The 16,555-nt window shown below is 43.9% G+C and overlaps 1 protein-coding gene across 4 annotated transcripts in view; it reads right to left on the bottom strand.

Moving 5' to 3' along the window:
* LOC137236585 (uncharacterized) overlaps positions 1 to 13,700 on the bottom strand; it is a 112,077-nt gene extending 98,377 nt beyond the window's left edge. For 3 of the 4 annotated variants that reach the window (XM_067759352.1, XM_067759354.1, XM_067759350.1), the window contains exons 1-2: positions 13,438 to 13,700; positions 13,160 to 13,343 (exon numbers count right to left, since the gene is read on the bottom strand). In XM_067759352.1, the coding sequence (XP_067615453.1) occupies positions 13,160 to 13,343; positions 13,438 to 13,561 (308 nt within the window). In that variant the 5' untranslated portion in view covers positions 13,562 to 13,700. The remainder of the gene's footprint in view (positions 1 to 13,159; positions 13,344 to 13,437) is intronic. The other variant, XM_067759351.1, reaches the window with a different exon arrangement.
* Between the last annotated feature and the right edge of the window lie 2,855 nt (positions 13,701 to 16,555).

Here is a 16,555-nt window from a genome sequence, read left to right as displayed (position 1 = left end):
AGCGCTCCGGGTGTATTTCTGCCATGAAAAGCTCTCAGTGAAAACTCACCTGCCTTGCAGATGCCGTTCGGAGTTGGCATAAAACATGTAGGTCCCGTCCGGCCAATTTGTAGGGAAAATCAAGAGGAGCACGACGCAAATTGGAAGAGAAGCTCGGCCTTAGATCTCTTCGGAGGTTATCGCGCCTTACATTTGTTTTTTTTTTTTATTGAACTCTTTCTTTATAGATAGCATTGTTGATATAAACAGGGAAATTGAAGTTGTTCAACGTCAGAACGACTTCCATTTTACAGCTAGGTCATGATTAAAGTTCGAAGAAATTACGGTTGAGGATGTTACACGTATAGCAAAAAGGTTCAAAAATAAAACTGGGGGGAAAAATTTACTTTCAGAAGGCGTAATTAAAGATTCGGTATCGTATATGGTTTTCTTCTATGCAACCGCTATATACAAACTACTGGAACTACTGGACTACTGGAATAGTGCCAGACATGTGGAAAATTTCGACAATAGTACCAATTAGCAACCCTCACTAGGGTAGGCACCTTGTCGTTGGTGTGAGGGCTTAGCCGAACTCCATAGCGCCCGACTATGAGGCGGAGCTGTTTAGGACTGACATCTACGCCGTTTCGCCTCATAGGAGGGCGGCGGGATGTCGGTGACCAAGAACTGCCAACCCCCTAATCCAGGGTGTTATGCGGACCGTGCCTATTGGACGATTTGCAGCCAGGGGATAAATTCGGCTGTATTCGAACGGAACCTTCCCGATACCGGGCCATCTCGGGAAGTATTTATGGCCTTACCGCAGTAAGGGGCGCTGCTGTGGCGGACGGTTCTTTCCCCGTATATAATACTGGACCGCTGAGCCCGCCTTGTCGGGCAGGTGGTCGTACGACCAAGATGAACAACTCATTACCTGAATGTAATAGGGAGGATGTAAAGAGGAGGACTGAGTCGCAATCCAAGGACGACAAATACGAATTAAGCGATGCGTCGGACTCGGGGAGCGAGAGTAGTGCTGATTCAATGAACTCCGTGTTGGAGAAGCACACAAATGAAAACGGAGTAGAAGAGTGGAGAAGGGTACGGAGCAGAGGAAGTAAAAGAGCTCTCTCGCAGTACCGTGCAGCACTAAGAATTGTACAACGCTTGGGAGCAGTGGTCAACCCAACAGAAGTGGAGATCGAGCGCTTGGAATGGGCCCATGAAGCGGTAGAAGTAGGTCGAAGGCAGTTCAAAAGGTTCGCTGCGAGAAACCCTCGGTTCTGCAACCGGTACGAGGAGGAAGAAGCGTCGAATGGCAGAATGAAGAGGCAACGTTCGGCAGAAGGCGACAAGCCTGCTTTCAAGAGGCAGAAAGGACCCAGTCCTAGAGCCGCGAGGCAGGGCAGTCGCATAGACAAGACAAGTAGGCCCAAAGCTGTAAGACAGATGGGTTCCAATAGCGAGGTAGCAACTACCTCGAAAGCTGCCAGTCAGAGGGAAGTTCCAACTACGGAAGTAGGAGATAAGCCAAAGGGAGATAACGCTAAGACTCCGGCTTTCTCGGAGGTTCCAAAGGGAAATAACACTAAGACTCCTGCTTTTCCCGAGAAGATGAGTGATGTGGCAAAGCAGTCACTGACTGTGGCGCTGGTTGATCGTAGCAGTCCGTTCGGACAAATGACTGCTGAAAGGTGGAGATCTGTGGAAAGGGAGCTTATTAGCTTAATGCTTAAGATGATGCGGGAACAACCAAGTAAGCCCCTTCCAACCTTTGATTCGGGGGGATGGTATAATGGTGTGAAGATGATAGCGTGCGACAACATCGCGAGCTTGCGGTGGCTGGAGGAAGTCGTTCCAAACCTCCAAAGGCAAGGCACGAACGCGCGGTTTGAGGTGGTGGATAAAGCGCAAATCCCCACGGTACCAAAAGTTAAGGTATGGATACCATGCGTGATGAAGTCGGAGGATACACTGCGACTTCTGCAGAAACAGAATCCGAACATACCGACACAGGATTGGAAGGTACTTACTGTATCTCGGCCTACCGAGGATGGTCAGTTCTACATCTTCCAAATAAACAAGCAGGCGGAGGATATTTTGTACACGCAGCTTGGCAAAATGTCCTTTGGCACTGGCAAAATTTACATGCGACTCAGGAAAAGAAGTCCCGAGGATAAAAATCCTAACACGCTGGAAGTGGGCGAAGTCGAAAAGGACCTCAGAAGCCTAAGAGAAAAAAGACAGGTGGAGGTCCCCGACGTCACCACGAACGTGCTAGAAGAGGACCAACCGCTAAATGGTGCTGTGACTCGCACAGAGGAACACACGGCACAACATTCACGAGGGGCTGAAGGGGGCCTCGAATACTCTAAACCAAAAGGGCAAGAGGAGGACGACGACGTCAAGACGAAGGTGCTGGAGGGGGACAAACAGCCCAATGGTTCTGCGAGTCCTACAGATAAACCTCCAACACAGTAAAGTGGCGTCGAGCGAACTCCTCCTAACCCTTGAGGAGGGTTCGTTTGACGTGGCGCTGATCCAGGAGCCGTGGCTCTCATCGGGAGGAAAGGTTTCTGGACTTAGCGCGCGCGGGTTTGGCGTTTACTACGCACAAACGGAAGGACGGGTGCGAGCTGTAGTAATGGTAAGGAAACAGCTGCATTCATATATGCTGCCTATTACACCACCGAGGATCTCGTAGCGGTGGCCGTTGAGCAAAAGAATAAGCAGGCATTTATCCTGGCGTCCTGCTACATGGCCCATGCTGCGTAGGTTCCACCGATGGAGTGCAAAAGGCTAGTACAGGAGGAAGGGCGCAAAGGGCGGTTGGTCATAGGCGCAGATGCAAATGCGCACCACAATGCGTGGGGAGGAGCAGATACGAACGAGAGAGGCGAATCTCTATTTTGTTACATCCTGCAAACCAATTTGCAGATAGCCAACAGGGGAAATGTTCCTACATACATTGGTCCAACATCCAGCAATGTTCTGGATATTACATTGAGCTCCGAGCGTGATATATAAGGTATGATTGGATGGTTCTCGATAGACCATCCTTCTCCAACCATGCGTATATAAGCTTCAGCATCCCACTAAAGAGGGTAGAGAAGGGAGGAACCTTTAGAAACCCTAGAGCAACGAATTGGACTAAATTCCAGAAACATGTAGAAACGAAACTGGGACAACCCAAAGAGGTTGCTAATGTAGAGGAACTGGAGGAGTCGAATGAATTCCTAACAAGGACGCTTATGACTGCGTATAACAAAGCTTGCCCTCTAAGAAGATTCAGAGGAAAAGCAAAGCCGCCATGGTGGAGCAATGAGCTGAGTCTTCTAAGAAGACAGGTAAAAGAAATGTTTAAACTCGCAAAGACCGCGGAAAGCGAAGCGTGTCGGGACGAGTACAGGGATCTACTGAGAATCTACAAGCGTGAAATTACCAGGGCGAAGAGAAACTCATGGAAAAGTTTCTGTACGGACATAGAGTGCTCCAGTGAAACAGCACGGTTGAAAAAAGTCCTAGCAAAGGGAAACATAGTCCAGGGACTAATAAAGAAAGAGAACGGGGAATGGTCACGTGATAGTGAGGAATCCCTTGAGGTGCTTCTCGATACACATTTCCCATCGGGAGACGGTTTAGAAGAACCAGCAGACATCACTCACACTTTCAGTGTGACCCCATTTAATTTGTTTCGTCCCTCCCACAAATTGTCATCCTCCCAGCAGCTCCTTGCAGCAGGACTGCTACATATTCTTACTCCGGGAAGGTATCGAACCCAATCCGGGTCCGTCTCCTCACCCCGGTCCTGAGAAATGGTTTTGCTGCATTTGCCAGAAAAGAATTTTTTTAGGACGGTCATACTCTGTTCAGTGTGTCTCGTGCAAGGGATGGTTGCATCGGACAGGTTGTTCTGGGCTTGATCCCAAAACCCGACGTCCACGTAACTTTTATAAATCTTTTGTGGCTCCTTGCTGCTCACGCCCAAGGGCGTCCCGTAGTCTACGCCTAAGCGTATCCCCACTACCTTCCAGCAGCTTCGCTGCTCAGCAAGCCACAACAAGTACCCGCTGCTGCTCGCGCCCCACGGCGCCAACAACTCAAACAGCTGATACCACTCATAACTACTACCTTCGTAGTAGAGCTGGTAGCAATGCTGAGCATCAGCCCCTGCCAATTTATTTTATGTAACGAACCAGTCGGTCCATGTTGCCCAACACTTAGCCGACCTTCCTTATCAAGGAATGAACAGCCAGCCTTACTACAACAAAGACCAAAAGGACATTAATAGGCAGTGCCACAGTACGGGGTCAAACCATGGATTGCCTATCCGACCGTATAGGTATAGAGTTCAAGGAGCATACTCTGTTTAATGTCAACCAGCTATGCTTCAGCGAATGGGGTGGGGTTCTTGCTCCTACACTGACTTTTGGGTCGGCACCAGAAAATAAATAATAAACAGAGATTCTTACTTTGTGTAGTTCGCAGATGGAAGGGGTTGTTTGGACCTGCGAGGAAAGTTTTCTTCTCAAATACGGGAAATACCACAAAGAAACTAAAACAGAACTAGACTGACCTACAACTACCGTTAAAGGACACATATCTGATATCAAAATACTCACTCCTCCCCTCTTTTCTGGCAGCAATCGTGCAGGTCAGGGAAACAGACTCTTAGTCCCTGCCTCCGTTTGCACCGTCTGCCAGCACAGAATATATAGGTTTGCGACATCCGCTCAATGCAGCTCCTGCCTTGGGTGGTGCCACTTTCCTAGATGTTCTGGTCTCCGCGACGGCAACCCCTCGACGGGTTTCATCGCGCCATGTTGCCAGGTCGCAAACCCAAATCATCCGGGTACCCCAATGCTTGCCCAAGGGCGCCCAGTACCAAGGCCACAACAGCAATTGCGTCCTGGCCTTCCACAACCTAGGCGTAGTCACCCCTCACTTACCCCTAGAGTGGCGGCGTCACCCCTCATGCACTTCAGAATTCTGCAGTTCAACTGTAATGGACTAACTGGGAAGATTACGGAGATAGTCGATTTCATGAAGCGGCACAACATCCGCATTGCTGCGATTCAAGAGACTAAACTCACAGCAAGATCTGCTTTGCAGACCTGCTCTGGTTATAATGTCCACAGGAAAGACCGCGAGAGCGGAAATGGAGGCGGCCTCGCGTTTATTATACACCACTCTGTGCAATATCCTATATTTGATCCTGGCATCGACCGCAGTGACAATGTCTTAGAACGTCAAGGCCTATCTGTCCGGTCAGGCGATGCAAATCTAGAAATCATCAACATCTACATCCCTCCTGTCACCTGTTGCCCCAGTGGATACCGCCCTAATATCGAGACCTTACTCACTGGCAACAATCGCATTATCTTAGGCGATTTCAATGCCCATCACGACCTATGGCATTCAAACTTGCGGGCGGACAGTAGGGGTGAGATGTTGGCGGATCAAATAGACGAAACGACGTTCTGCACAATTAACGGAGACGCCCCCACACGTATGGTAGGAAGCTGTCATAGCTCGCCAGATATCTCAATCGTGAGCGCAGAACTCGTAAACTGCGTCAACTGGCAGCCGATGGTAACATTGGCATCCGACCACCTGCCCATACTTATTTCGTTCGAGCGTACCGCCGACTTCATCGTCACCGAAAAACGCACTTTCATAAACTTCAAAAAAGGAAAGTGGGAAGAATATAAATCTGCAACAGACAGCATCTTTGCTGCCCTCCCTATCCCGACTGATGCCCGCCAAGGGGAGCGTGCCTTCCGTAAGGTCATTGAATCCGCCTCGGCACATTTCATTCCCGCCGGGAGAATTCCCGAAATCCGGCCCCACTTCCCGGCGGAGGCCGCGAGCTTAGCGAGGGAACGCGACCTTATAAGACAGCTTGATCCAGGCGACCCTCAAATAAGGGATATAAACCAACGCATCAGATTGCTTGTGGACGAACACAAGCGGGCGAAATGGGAAGAGCACCTAAGAGGTTGTAACCTCTCTACCGGTGTCGAATCCGACTAAGCACAAAGACAAAGTTTCCATCGCCTTTGGCGATAAGGTGCTGTCGGATGCGAAAAAATGCGCGAGCGTTTTCTGCCGACAATATATAATGCATCCTACGGTCGACAAAGATAGACGGAGAGCCAATAGACGTGCACATAAACACAAACTCAGCGCGTCACCAATTACCATCACCGCTAGAGAGGTTGAGGACGCCACTGGTCGCGCTAAACCATCCAAAGCAGTGGGCCCAGACGGCATAGCCATGCCGATGCTTAAAAACCTAGGGAAAGAGGGTTTCAAATATTTAGCGCATGTCTTCAACCTGTCTCTTTCCACCTTTGTCATACCCGAGAAATGGAAAATGGCCAAGGTGGTCCCGCTACTAAAGCCTGGGAAACCAGCTAACGTAGGTGAGTCATATCGTCCGATATCTCTCCTATCGCCAGTGGCAAAGACGCTTGAAGCCATTTTGCTCCCTCATTTCCAAGCACATTTGCAGCTAGCCCCTCATCAGCATGGCTTCAGAAAACTCCATAGCACTACCTCCGCGCTAAATGTCATTAGCACCCAGATAAATTGCGGTTTGAATCAATATCCCCACCATAGAACAGTACTCGTAGCGTTAGACCTATCAAAAGCTTTTGATACGGTCAACCATGGCTCGTTACTGCAAGACCTGGAAGGGTCTACCCTTCCCCCATGTCTTAAAAGGTGGACCGCAAATTATCTGGGTGGTCGGCAGGCATCGGAACAATTCAGAAACGAAACATCAAAACAAAGGAGAATTAAACAAGGGGTGCCACAGGGTGGTGTCCTATCCCCACTTTTGTTTAATTTCTACATATCTAAGCTCCCTTCACCACCGCAAGGAGTCACAATCGTTTCCTACGCCGATGACTGCACAATAATGGCCACAGGCCTAGGCCCAAAGATCGATGCGCTATGCAATAAAATAAACGGCTACCTCCCTGATCTCTCCAGTTTTTTCGCCTCGCGAAACCTGGCATTATCAACGACTAAATCTTCCGCGACCTTATTTACAACATGGACGTCCCAAATGTCGACCATTTTGAACATCCACGTCGATGGCACTACGCTACCGACTGTCCTACACCCCAAAATCTTGGGTGTGACGTTTGATCAGGATCTACATTTTGGTGAGCACGCAGCCGCAATTGTTCCGAGACCTCAGAACCGTAACAAAATCCTCAAATCCCTCGCTGGCAGTACCTGGGGAAAAGATAGGGAAACGCTCATGACTACATACAAAGCAATTAGCCAGCCGATTACGTGCTACGCGTCACCCATATGGTCGCCAAGCCTAAAAATTACCCACTGGAAGAAGCTACAGGCCTGCCAAAATACTGCTCTCAGAATCGCCACGGGCTGTCTTCTTATGTCCCCAGAACACCATCTGCATAATGAGGCGAGAATACTCCCCATCAGGGAGAGAAATGAGATGCTGACCAAACAGTTTCTGTTGAATACCCAGAAACCTGGGCATCCCAACAGACATCTGATTGACGAACCAGCACCGCATAGGGGCCTAAGGAGTCATCTCCGTAAGCATTTTGAGGAAATACGGCACCTGAGAACCCAGCCGTATGAAGCGGAAAAACACAAGCAGTTCCTTGGTGAACTCCATAGACAGGCGTCGGACCTTTATGTCGGGTATTGCCCGGTGAATCCAGTACTTGAAGAAAAATATCCAGAACTCGCAGAAGAGGAACGCATACTCCCCAGGGAAACGCGTGTCACTCTTGCTCAACTTCGTTCTGGATACTGTAACAGGTTAAACTCTTACCTATCCAGAATCAACCCCGACATACAAAATGTATGCACTGCTTGCAATGTGTCCCCACATGACACCAACCATCTCTTTAATTGTAATGTGGAACCAACGCCTCTAACACCCCTTTCCTTATGGTCCACCCCTGTTGAAACGGCAAGTTTCCTTGGACTCCCGTTAGAGGATATTGATGACAATTTGTGATCGGTCGCGGCTATTAGGTGGGGCGAGCATTGCTACAACAACAACAACAACTCACACTTCGATCACGGAGCTAGTGGTGCCGGGCTTGGTTACCGATACCAAGATCGAGTGGGCAGTGAAGACGTTTTCTAAGTTTAAATCGCCGGGCCCAGATGGTATATTCCCGGCCATGCTACAAGTCTCAAGTAGGGCGGTCGTGGAATGGCTTAAAATAATATTCGATGGGTGCATAAGACTGAATCATGTACCGCACTCTTGGAGAACTGCTCGTGTAGCTTTTCTACCAAAGGCGGGGAAGATCGGTCACGTGTATCCCAAAGACTATAGACCCATTAGCTTAACATCATTTCTGCTCAAAACCTTTGAGAGGCTGATAGATGTGTACATAAAGTCCAACGTGGATGAAAAGCTGCTCTCCACAACACAGCATGCGTACACCAAAGGCAAGTCGGTAGACACCGCATTGCATAGGGTGGTAATGAGCATAGAGAAATCCCTGGAATATAAGGAGTATGCTCTAGGAGTCTTCTTGGACATTGCCGGGGCTTTCAATAATGTTGCAAAATAGGCGATTATGGATGGTCTTAATTACATTAAAGTACATCCTGCCTTAATCAGATGGATCGGCTGCATGTTAAATTGCAGAAAGATTACATCACAATGGGGATTGTACGAGGCCACGAAATCAGTGGACAGGGGCACGCCGCAGGGAGGGGTGCTATCACCTCTGCTGTGGACACTGGTCATCAACCAACTGCTCAGGCAATTCGATGAGGGACCCGTAAAACTTACGGCTTACGCAGATGACGTTGCAATTATCATAAGTGGAAAATGCCTTCCAACGATTAGTTCTTTGATGGATCGGGCGCTTCGGGATATTCATACCTGGGCATCTAATGTCGGGCTGAAAGTCAATGCGGAGAAGACGGATATGATCTTGTTTACAAAGAGGTACAAGGTCCCAAATTGGACAAGGCCTAAGTTAGGAGCGGTGACCTTACAGGAGAAAGCTTGCACAAAATATCTAGGAATCATCCTAGACAGTAAGCTGTCATGGAAGCTCAACGTGGAGGAGAGGGTCAAGAAGGCGTCAACGGCACTCTATGCATGTAAAAGAATGCTGGGGTGTACGTGGGGCCTATCGCCCTCTCTTTCTCATTGGGTTTTTACAGCGATTGTAAGCCCTATTCTATACTATGGAGTTCTTGTTTGGTGGAAAGCCACACAAAAAACAACATACCTCAAAAAATTAGAGGGGGTATGCAGACTATCGATGCTTTGCATTACGGGAGCCCTGAAAACAACCCCGACGGCTGCACTGTATGCCATTCTGCACATTCCACCTGTAGACCTGGTAGCAAATAACAAAGCGTTAACGACCGCAACCAGGCTCGATGCTTCGGGGCAGCTTGAGCGCCGACCATATGGCCATAGTAGTATAGCGTCCTCAGTCACAAGACGAACAGACTACATGATTCCCTACCTGCACTTTGAGGGAGATCTTAAGGCCACAATAGAGGTGGACGGTTGACGCAAGGGTGCGCAAATGGCGGACGAGGCGATACATGTGTACACCGATGGTTCCAAAATAGTGGAAGGAGTAGGGTCTGCGGTATACTGCGCTGATCCGGAATTAAGCAGATCCTACAGGCTGCCGGATTACTGTAGCGTTTTCCAAGCGGAAATATTAGCCGTAACCAAAGCAGTAGAAACCCTGGAAGAGAATAGCTTAAGCTGCAACCGTGTTAATTTTTATATTGACAGTCAAGCAGCAATTAAGGCAATAATCTCGCATAGCACAGCATCTAAATGCGTGTTAGAGTGTAAGCAGTCTCTGGAGAGAATCGGGACAGGGAGAAGCATACATCTATATTGGGTCCCAGGGCATATGGGAATAGATGGGAATGAAAAAGCGGACGAATTAGCCAAAAAGGGCGCATCCCTTGAAGCTTGCTCGGTAGACGTCCCAATTAGATTGGGCGAGATTAAGCGAAGGCGAGAGGTGCACATGATCGACCAAGCAGAAAAGGCGTGGGTTCAAGCGCGGGGCTGTAAAGTGTCGAAGATTATGTGTAGGTCTTACAACCTTAGACTAACACAGTTGCTTCTATCATTAAAAAGAGAGGACTGTAGACTCATGACGGGTATTCTGACTGGACACTGCCTTCTGGCGTCACATGCCTTTAAATTAGGCTTGGTCAGTGATAGCAGGTGTAGGAAGTGCGGGTTGGAGGAGGAAACGATCGAGCACGTTTTGTGCTCGTGCCCTGCACTTGCCAGGTTAAGACTCCAGCTATTAGGAGTGATACAGCTGTCAGATCTAGAAGCAGCAAGTGGCTTAAGTCCTAGGAAGCTTCTAGTATTTGCCAAGAGGACGGAGTTATTTTATAACATAGGTCCTGGTTTTGGATAGGGTTTTTCAGTTTGGTCGTTAAAACAAACTTCTGGTAACACTACGGACTCAATCAGTCTATGTGAGGTCCTCATGGACCGGCCAGTTCAACCTACCTACCTACCAATTAGGAAAGTAAAAGGTTCAATAATGGCAGAAGAACTAAGGCCGCTAAATACATTGCCGAACGTAGAAAAAATTCTAGAAATTGTAATAAAAAATCAACTGCTTAATTACTTAGAAAATAATAAAATCCTTATAAAGGGACAATCCGGTTTCCGAGAAAGGCACTCTTGCGAGACGGCCTTAAATTACGTCATATCTAGCTGGAAGGAGGAGCTGATCTTGAAAAAACATATAGTAACAGTTTTCATTGACCTGAAAAGAGCGTTCGAAACAATTGATAGGAATATAATGCTCGATAAACTACAAAAAATTGGTATTAGGGAAAATGAATTGCAGTGGTTTAGAAGCTTCTTATCAGACCGGAAACAAAGAACAACCATCGAGTCAGTATTCTCATCCGAGGCACAAGTGGATATAGGTTTACCACAAGGGTCGGTATTAGCACCAATCCTGTTCAACATTTACATAAACGATATATCATCAGCACTGAAATATAGTAAAATCAGGTTGTTGGCAGATGATGCGCTACTTGAAGTAAATGAAACGGACATTTCAATAGCAAGGAGCAAAATGCAAGAAGATTTGGACTCATTGTATAGATGGCTTTGCATTAATAAACTCAAGCTTAACGTTAACAAAACTAAGTTCATGGATTTATCTAGGACGACCAATAAAGAATCACTTAATTTAGATCTAAAAATAATGAATACAAGCATTGAGGATGTCAAAATATTTAAATACTTAGGGATCCTGATTGACAATAAACTGAGGTTTACGGATCATATTGATTATATTGTTGCCAAAATGGGCAAAAAAATTAGATTTTGGAAGAGATCGTGTAAACTTATTAGTAAGAAATATAAGTTGAAAGTATATAGATCCATCATAGAACCGCACTTCTTATATTGCCCTACAATATTCTTTATTGCCAATGAAACACAAGTAGACAGGTTACAAATTATGCAAAACAAAGCTATGAGATTTATATTGAAAGTGAGGTACGACACTTCCATAAAGAGTATGCTTGATGCACTAAACTGGTTGAGTGTGAAACAGTTGATATTTTACCATAGTATGAAATTTGTATTTTATATCAAGCATGGTAAATTACCAGCCTACCTAAGTGAGAAACTTGTTTATGTGAATGAAACCCATTCTTACATAATCAGGGAAAATAATAATTTTAGATTACCTCTTCTCAAAACAGAAATGGACAAGCAAAATATATTTTACAAAGGCCTGAAATGTTTTAATGAACTACCTAATCATGTTAAAAATTGTGAAAACTTAAACACCTTCAAAAAAAGTTTATTAGAATATTGCAAAACCCTTCCAAAAAGATAAAATATTTTGTATCTGTATTTCATGTTACTGATCCTTGAGCGTACATGGCAATCCAAATAGACACAGAGGAACCTTATGCATCAGGTAAAAAACATATATCGCTCGCAATCAAATTGGGAAAGAATTCCGGAAAAATCGTCCCAGACAAACAGTTGGAGTGTTCATGTGAACCACGTATATTCCTACACCAATGATTTATTATAGTTGGTTGTGTGTACATAAAAGCTGGTACAGGGAGGATTGGAAACGCGTCCTTTCCAACCGTCCGATAAGAGTGGCTCGCTCTGCTGAGCTGCTAGCTTTTGGGTTGCCCGGAATCAAATGCATTCCGACAGCATAAATAATAAAACTGTGTAATCATACGTCTTGGACTAGGGCAGGATTGAGAACACGTCCTTCCAACCTCCCAATGAGATGACTCCAAGACTCGCCCGTTGGGACCACCAGTTCCCGTGCTGATCGGAATCTCATGCATTCCGACACCCCAAACGCTAGAAATCCTATTATTATTAATATATATTTATAATTTGTAATAATCTAAGTTTTAGGCTTAAAACGCCGTAATAATAAATAAATAATAATAATAATAACCTGGCAAAACTGATAAATATGCATGCGAAGCCGAAATAAAGCCATGAATAATACCCACATACCAATTTACATACGTCCTATTCGATTTGCCTGAAATTTGGTATATAAATTTGCCTATATTAGTATTTACGATCCTTTTTTCTTGGAAGTAGACCAGAGACGAGATGGGACTGGGATTAGGACTAGGACTAAGACTCGGACTCGGAATGGGATTGGAACAAAATATATACCACCCTCTGAAACTGGCAATAAGGGATGAAGAATGGGAAAAACTTGAGAGAAGAGAAGAGGGAAGGAGAAGGAGACTGGGAAAGAGATGGAGTGAAACGAAGATAGAGATAGATGAAGCGAAAAAGACAGAGGGAGGAGAGAATTAAAGGATTAAGAAAAAGTGAAGAGGGCGAGGGCAGGGCTAGACGGAAAAGCTTATTAAAATGTATGCCGGTAGAACTAATTTAGGGCAAAACGGGTCTGCTAGTTTAAAAATAAATTTCACCGCTGATTATGATGCCAGATTGTATGCGCCAAGTGGTTATACTCCACTAAGTTTCCAAGTTTACGCCAAGTCAAGTCAAGTCTATGCTAAGTATCAGTAATGGGGGCTTTAGCACAGTAAGATGGCCGGAATAATGGCGTTGTCGGCTGCTCAGGGTTATATTAGCAATGAAACAATAACAACATTGCACATCATATTTATCGACGAGCGAGTGACTTACTTGTCCACTAACCGTCGTTGCTTTATTTCGATTATATTCCATTCGTTTGTAGTAAGTAAACTTAACAAGTTGAAAACGAATGAAATTACTTTTGGATTAAGTTTGCTAATATCCTCATTGAGTATGTTTAAACAGCGATCAACCCATTCCAAGACGAACGGCGCCTGCAGTATGTAAGCGTTTTCTATGTCCATGCATAGGTATGTAAAAAAACGGTACAATGAACACATAATTGTTAAACTCTATTAGATTGAAATACTGACTTAAAAACTACTTACCTTTCACAGACATGTGCGTAATGAGCTTTTCAAAGTAAACATCATTGGATGTTGTGAAATTTTCCTCGATAAAATATTCGAGCAGCCGCCCCAAATTTGTTGCAACTTGTAGATGGTCCTGCATTTTGTCAATGAAATATACCAATTGCACTACGACTTCGCTCGTGTTTTAATATTTTAGCGTTATTTATAAAAAAAAAAACAGCATTTACTCATAGTGTACCTATCTACACTATGCATTTACTATTCTATTAAAGTCACAATTTTTATTAGTGTTGGGAACTATCGAATGAAAACTATCGAGTTATTCGATAGTTCAATAATTTTCATTCATTCGATAGTCATTTGAAATTCGTTCATTACTATTTTTTCGAATTACTACCCTACAAGAATACTGACTATCATATGAGTATCATCTGATTGTCAGCAATGTCAACCTAACGATCAGCGCCTCATACAAACTTTCTATCACAAACTTAAGGGGACTTGCGCAAATGTGATGTAAACAACTGTGTACGTGTGAGTTTTTGTCTCCTTCTTATACACAAACATCGCCTACTGATTAAGTATATAGCCGTACTGCTCACTCTCATTCCTTTTCCTCGATCAGTGCTGACACTCTAACTATCAAAAATTGCCATAAATAATTGTTTACTGTAGATATCAGGTTTGACTGTTATACTATTATAAATGACAATTGTTATATTCCGCCAAAAATGAAACAATGCTTTTTGCTTTTTATTTACTTTATTTCATTACGTTTTTAATTTGTGATAAAGGCATACGCGTTTCTTATTTGTTTAAAATAAATAGTTTTATAAGAATTCAACTTCAGAATGTTCAATTTAAATTCAGAAAATAACAAAACAACAGAATAGCGCTTTCCTCAAGCGGAAACACATTTAAAAATGAATCACCACTAACCACTATTATTTTTCGCGTATCAATTTTTTGAGTGAGCCCCATACATTCCGACAGCTTTTGGTATTTTCTAATATTATTTTCGGTTTTTTTTTTCTTTTAGCATGGAGCTTTGAAATGCTCTCTTTTTTATTTTTTAAACTTATTTTTTATATGGTTTTCGTCGGTTGAAAATGGCGGAATTTAAAAAATAACAAAACAACCGTGATAATCATTTGATTGTCATATGACAGTCAGTAGTGACAACATGATTAAATCGGATAAACTGTTCTCGCATACATAAAATTCCGTTGAGAATTATGTATCTGTCTCACATGCATAATGGTATCTGCTGTATGTTCTTTTGTTCTGTACCAGGTGTCCGAAGCTTTCCCAGTTTGAGTCCTTTTTCATGATTATAGGCTGTTGTTGGGAACATGCGGACATGCGTGAGCGATCAAAGGAACATACATAAATTTAAGTATCAATGTTTACGTCATCGCAGGATCAGCATTGTCAATTACAAGTGTGAGTGTGTTAGTAAAACTATCAGCGTTTCTTGTAGGGTAGTTTTAGGCATGAATGATTCGTTCACTACTATTTTTTCGAATTACTAGTTTTATGTATGAATGATTCGTTCATTACTATTTTATCGAACTACTAGTTTTTGGTATGAATGATTCGCTCATTACTATTTCTTCGAATCATTCGTTCTATTTAAATTTTTGCTGTGCATATATCAGTGTTAAAAAGATATTAAAATAAATTTAGCATACGTCAACCTAATCGACAAACGTTTTAAGCGTGGTAATTGTTAAATATTTTTAACTGAGGAAGTGATTTTAACGATTTAATTTGTGTAGATATTTATAATGCGGCCTGGATTGAAGAGATCTTCTGTTTGGGAGTTTTTTTACCAAAAATGGCAATGAAGTTAAATGCCATATATGCAAAAAAATTTTTTAATTTTCTGGCAACACATCAAATTTAAATGACCATCTACGCCGTAAGCAACCGTCTTCCTCAGAACATAGGAATCTAACTTCAGGAGAAATAGCGCCAGTAATTTCAGAAGAGGAACGTAGTTCCACTTCTCTTTCGTCAACTACTGCAGGGAGTGCAGCGCGCAGTTCGTTAACAGTACCCATTGTACAGGTCTACAAGTAGGATATGTAGCAGCACGCACATACACAGCCACGCTCACCTGATAAAATGCTTGTTCTTGTTCGTTTTTTTTGTGGATGCTATTTGGCACTGTTGTACTTCTTAGGACCAAACAAAGTTTAGTAGCTGCTATCGAAAACTGCTTAAATTATTTTTTTCTTATATTACAAAGAAATATACTTATTTACTTTCAAACGAGCACTTAATTACATCTCTCTTTAATAACCATATATTTTGGACAATTTTAATTAACAAATTGTGATACTTTTTTACGGGGACGATTGCTAAAACACGATCAAAACCGTCGGGGGAGGTATTAATAGACGCCTTTTTGCCTCGCTTCCAATAATTCGAATACTTTTTCTCTTCGGACTATTGACAACAGGACAAAACGCGTCTATTCATTTTTCTTTCCGCTTTTTTGGACGGGTTATTGCAGTCGACCTCGGTTTCAAACTGTTTTTCGCGCAGAACTTTTGAACGGGTAGAAAAACTTAACTCCCGTGTTTGTATTCTTAATACTGAAATAACTACGCGTCCTCAGATACCCCAATTGAAGACTTTTTTATAATTTTCTGAAGGACCCACATGGGTGCACTTAAAATTTCCTGCTAAGTTCGTTAAAATAAATTTACCATCACAGCAACCCATATCTGATATTCCGATCCCTTTTTTGCTTCCCTGTGTCGCTTTCGACGAAGCAACCCCGGTAATTTTGACACTTCGTTCAGTGTCAAAACTCATGTTCCACGCAGGTTCCACTGGGTTCCACGCTAGTTTGACACTGACCGAAGTGTCAAACTGCCGTGTGTTAGAAAGGGAAAGAAATTGTTTCCCTCTCATACATATCATACTTGTAAACCTGTACAATGAACAGTACCTACCGAAGACATTTCCAATAGTGGATGTTTGAGAAGGACTGTTCAAACAAAATTATTTGTTACCAGCACACGTTCTGAGCTCTCAGAGCAAGAAAAAAATAATATTGATGAATCTCTTTTAAAGATGATTACAAAAGACTTGCAGCCGCTTTCCATCGTTGACAATGTAGGAT

This window comes from Eurosta solidaginis, chromosome 1 (genome assembly GCF_040869045.1).
Source record: "Eurosta solidaginis isolate ZX-2024a chromosome 1, ASM4086904v1, whole genome shotgun sequence".
NCBI lineage: Eukaryota > Metazoa > Arthropoda > Insecta > Diptera > Tephritidae > Eurosta > Eurosta solidaginis.
Note: the sequence above shows the minus strand (reverse complement) of the source record. Positions and strands in the feature narration are given on the sequence as shown.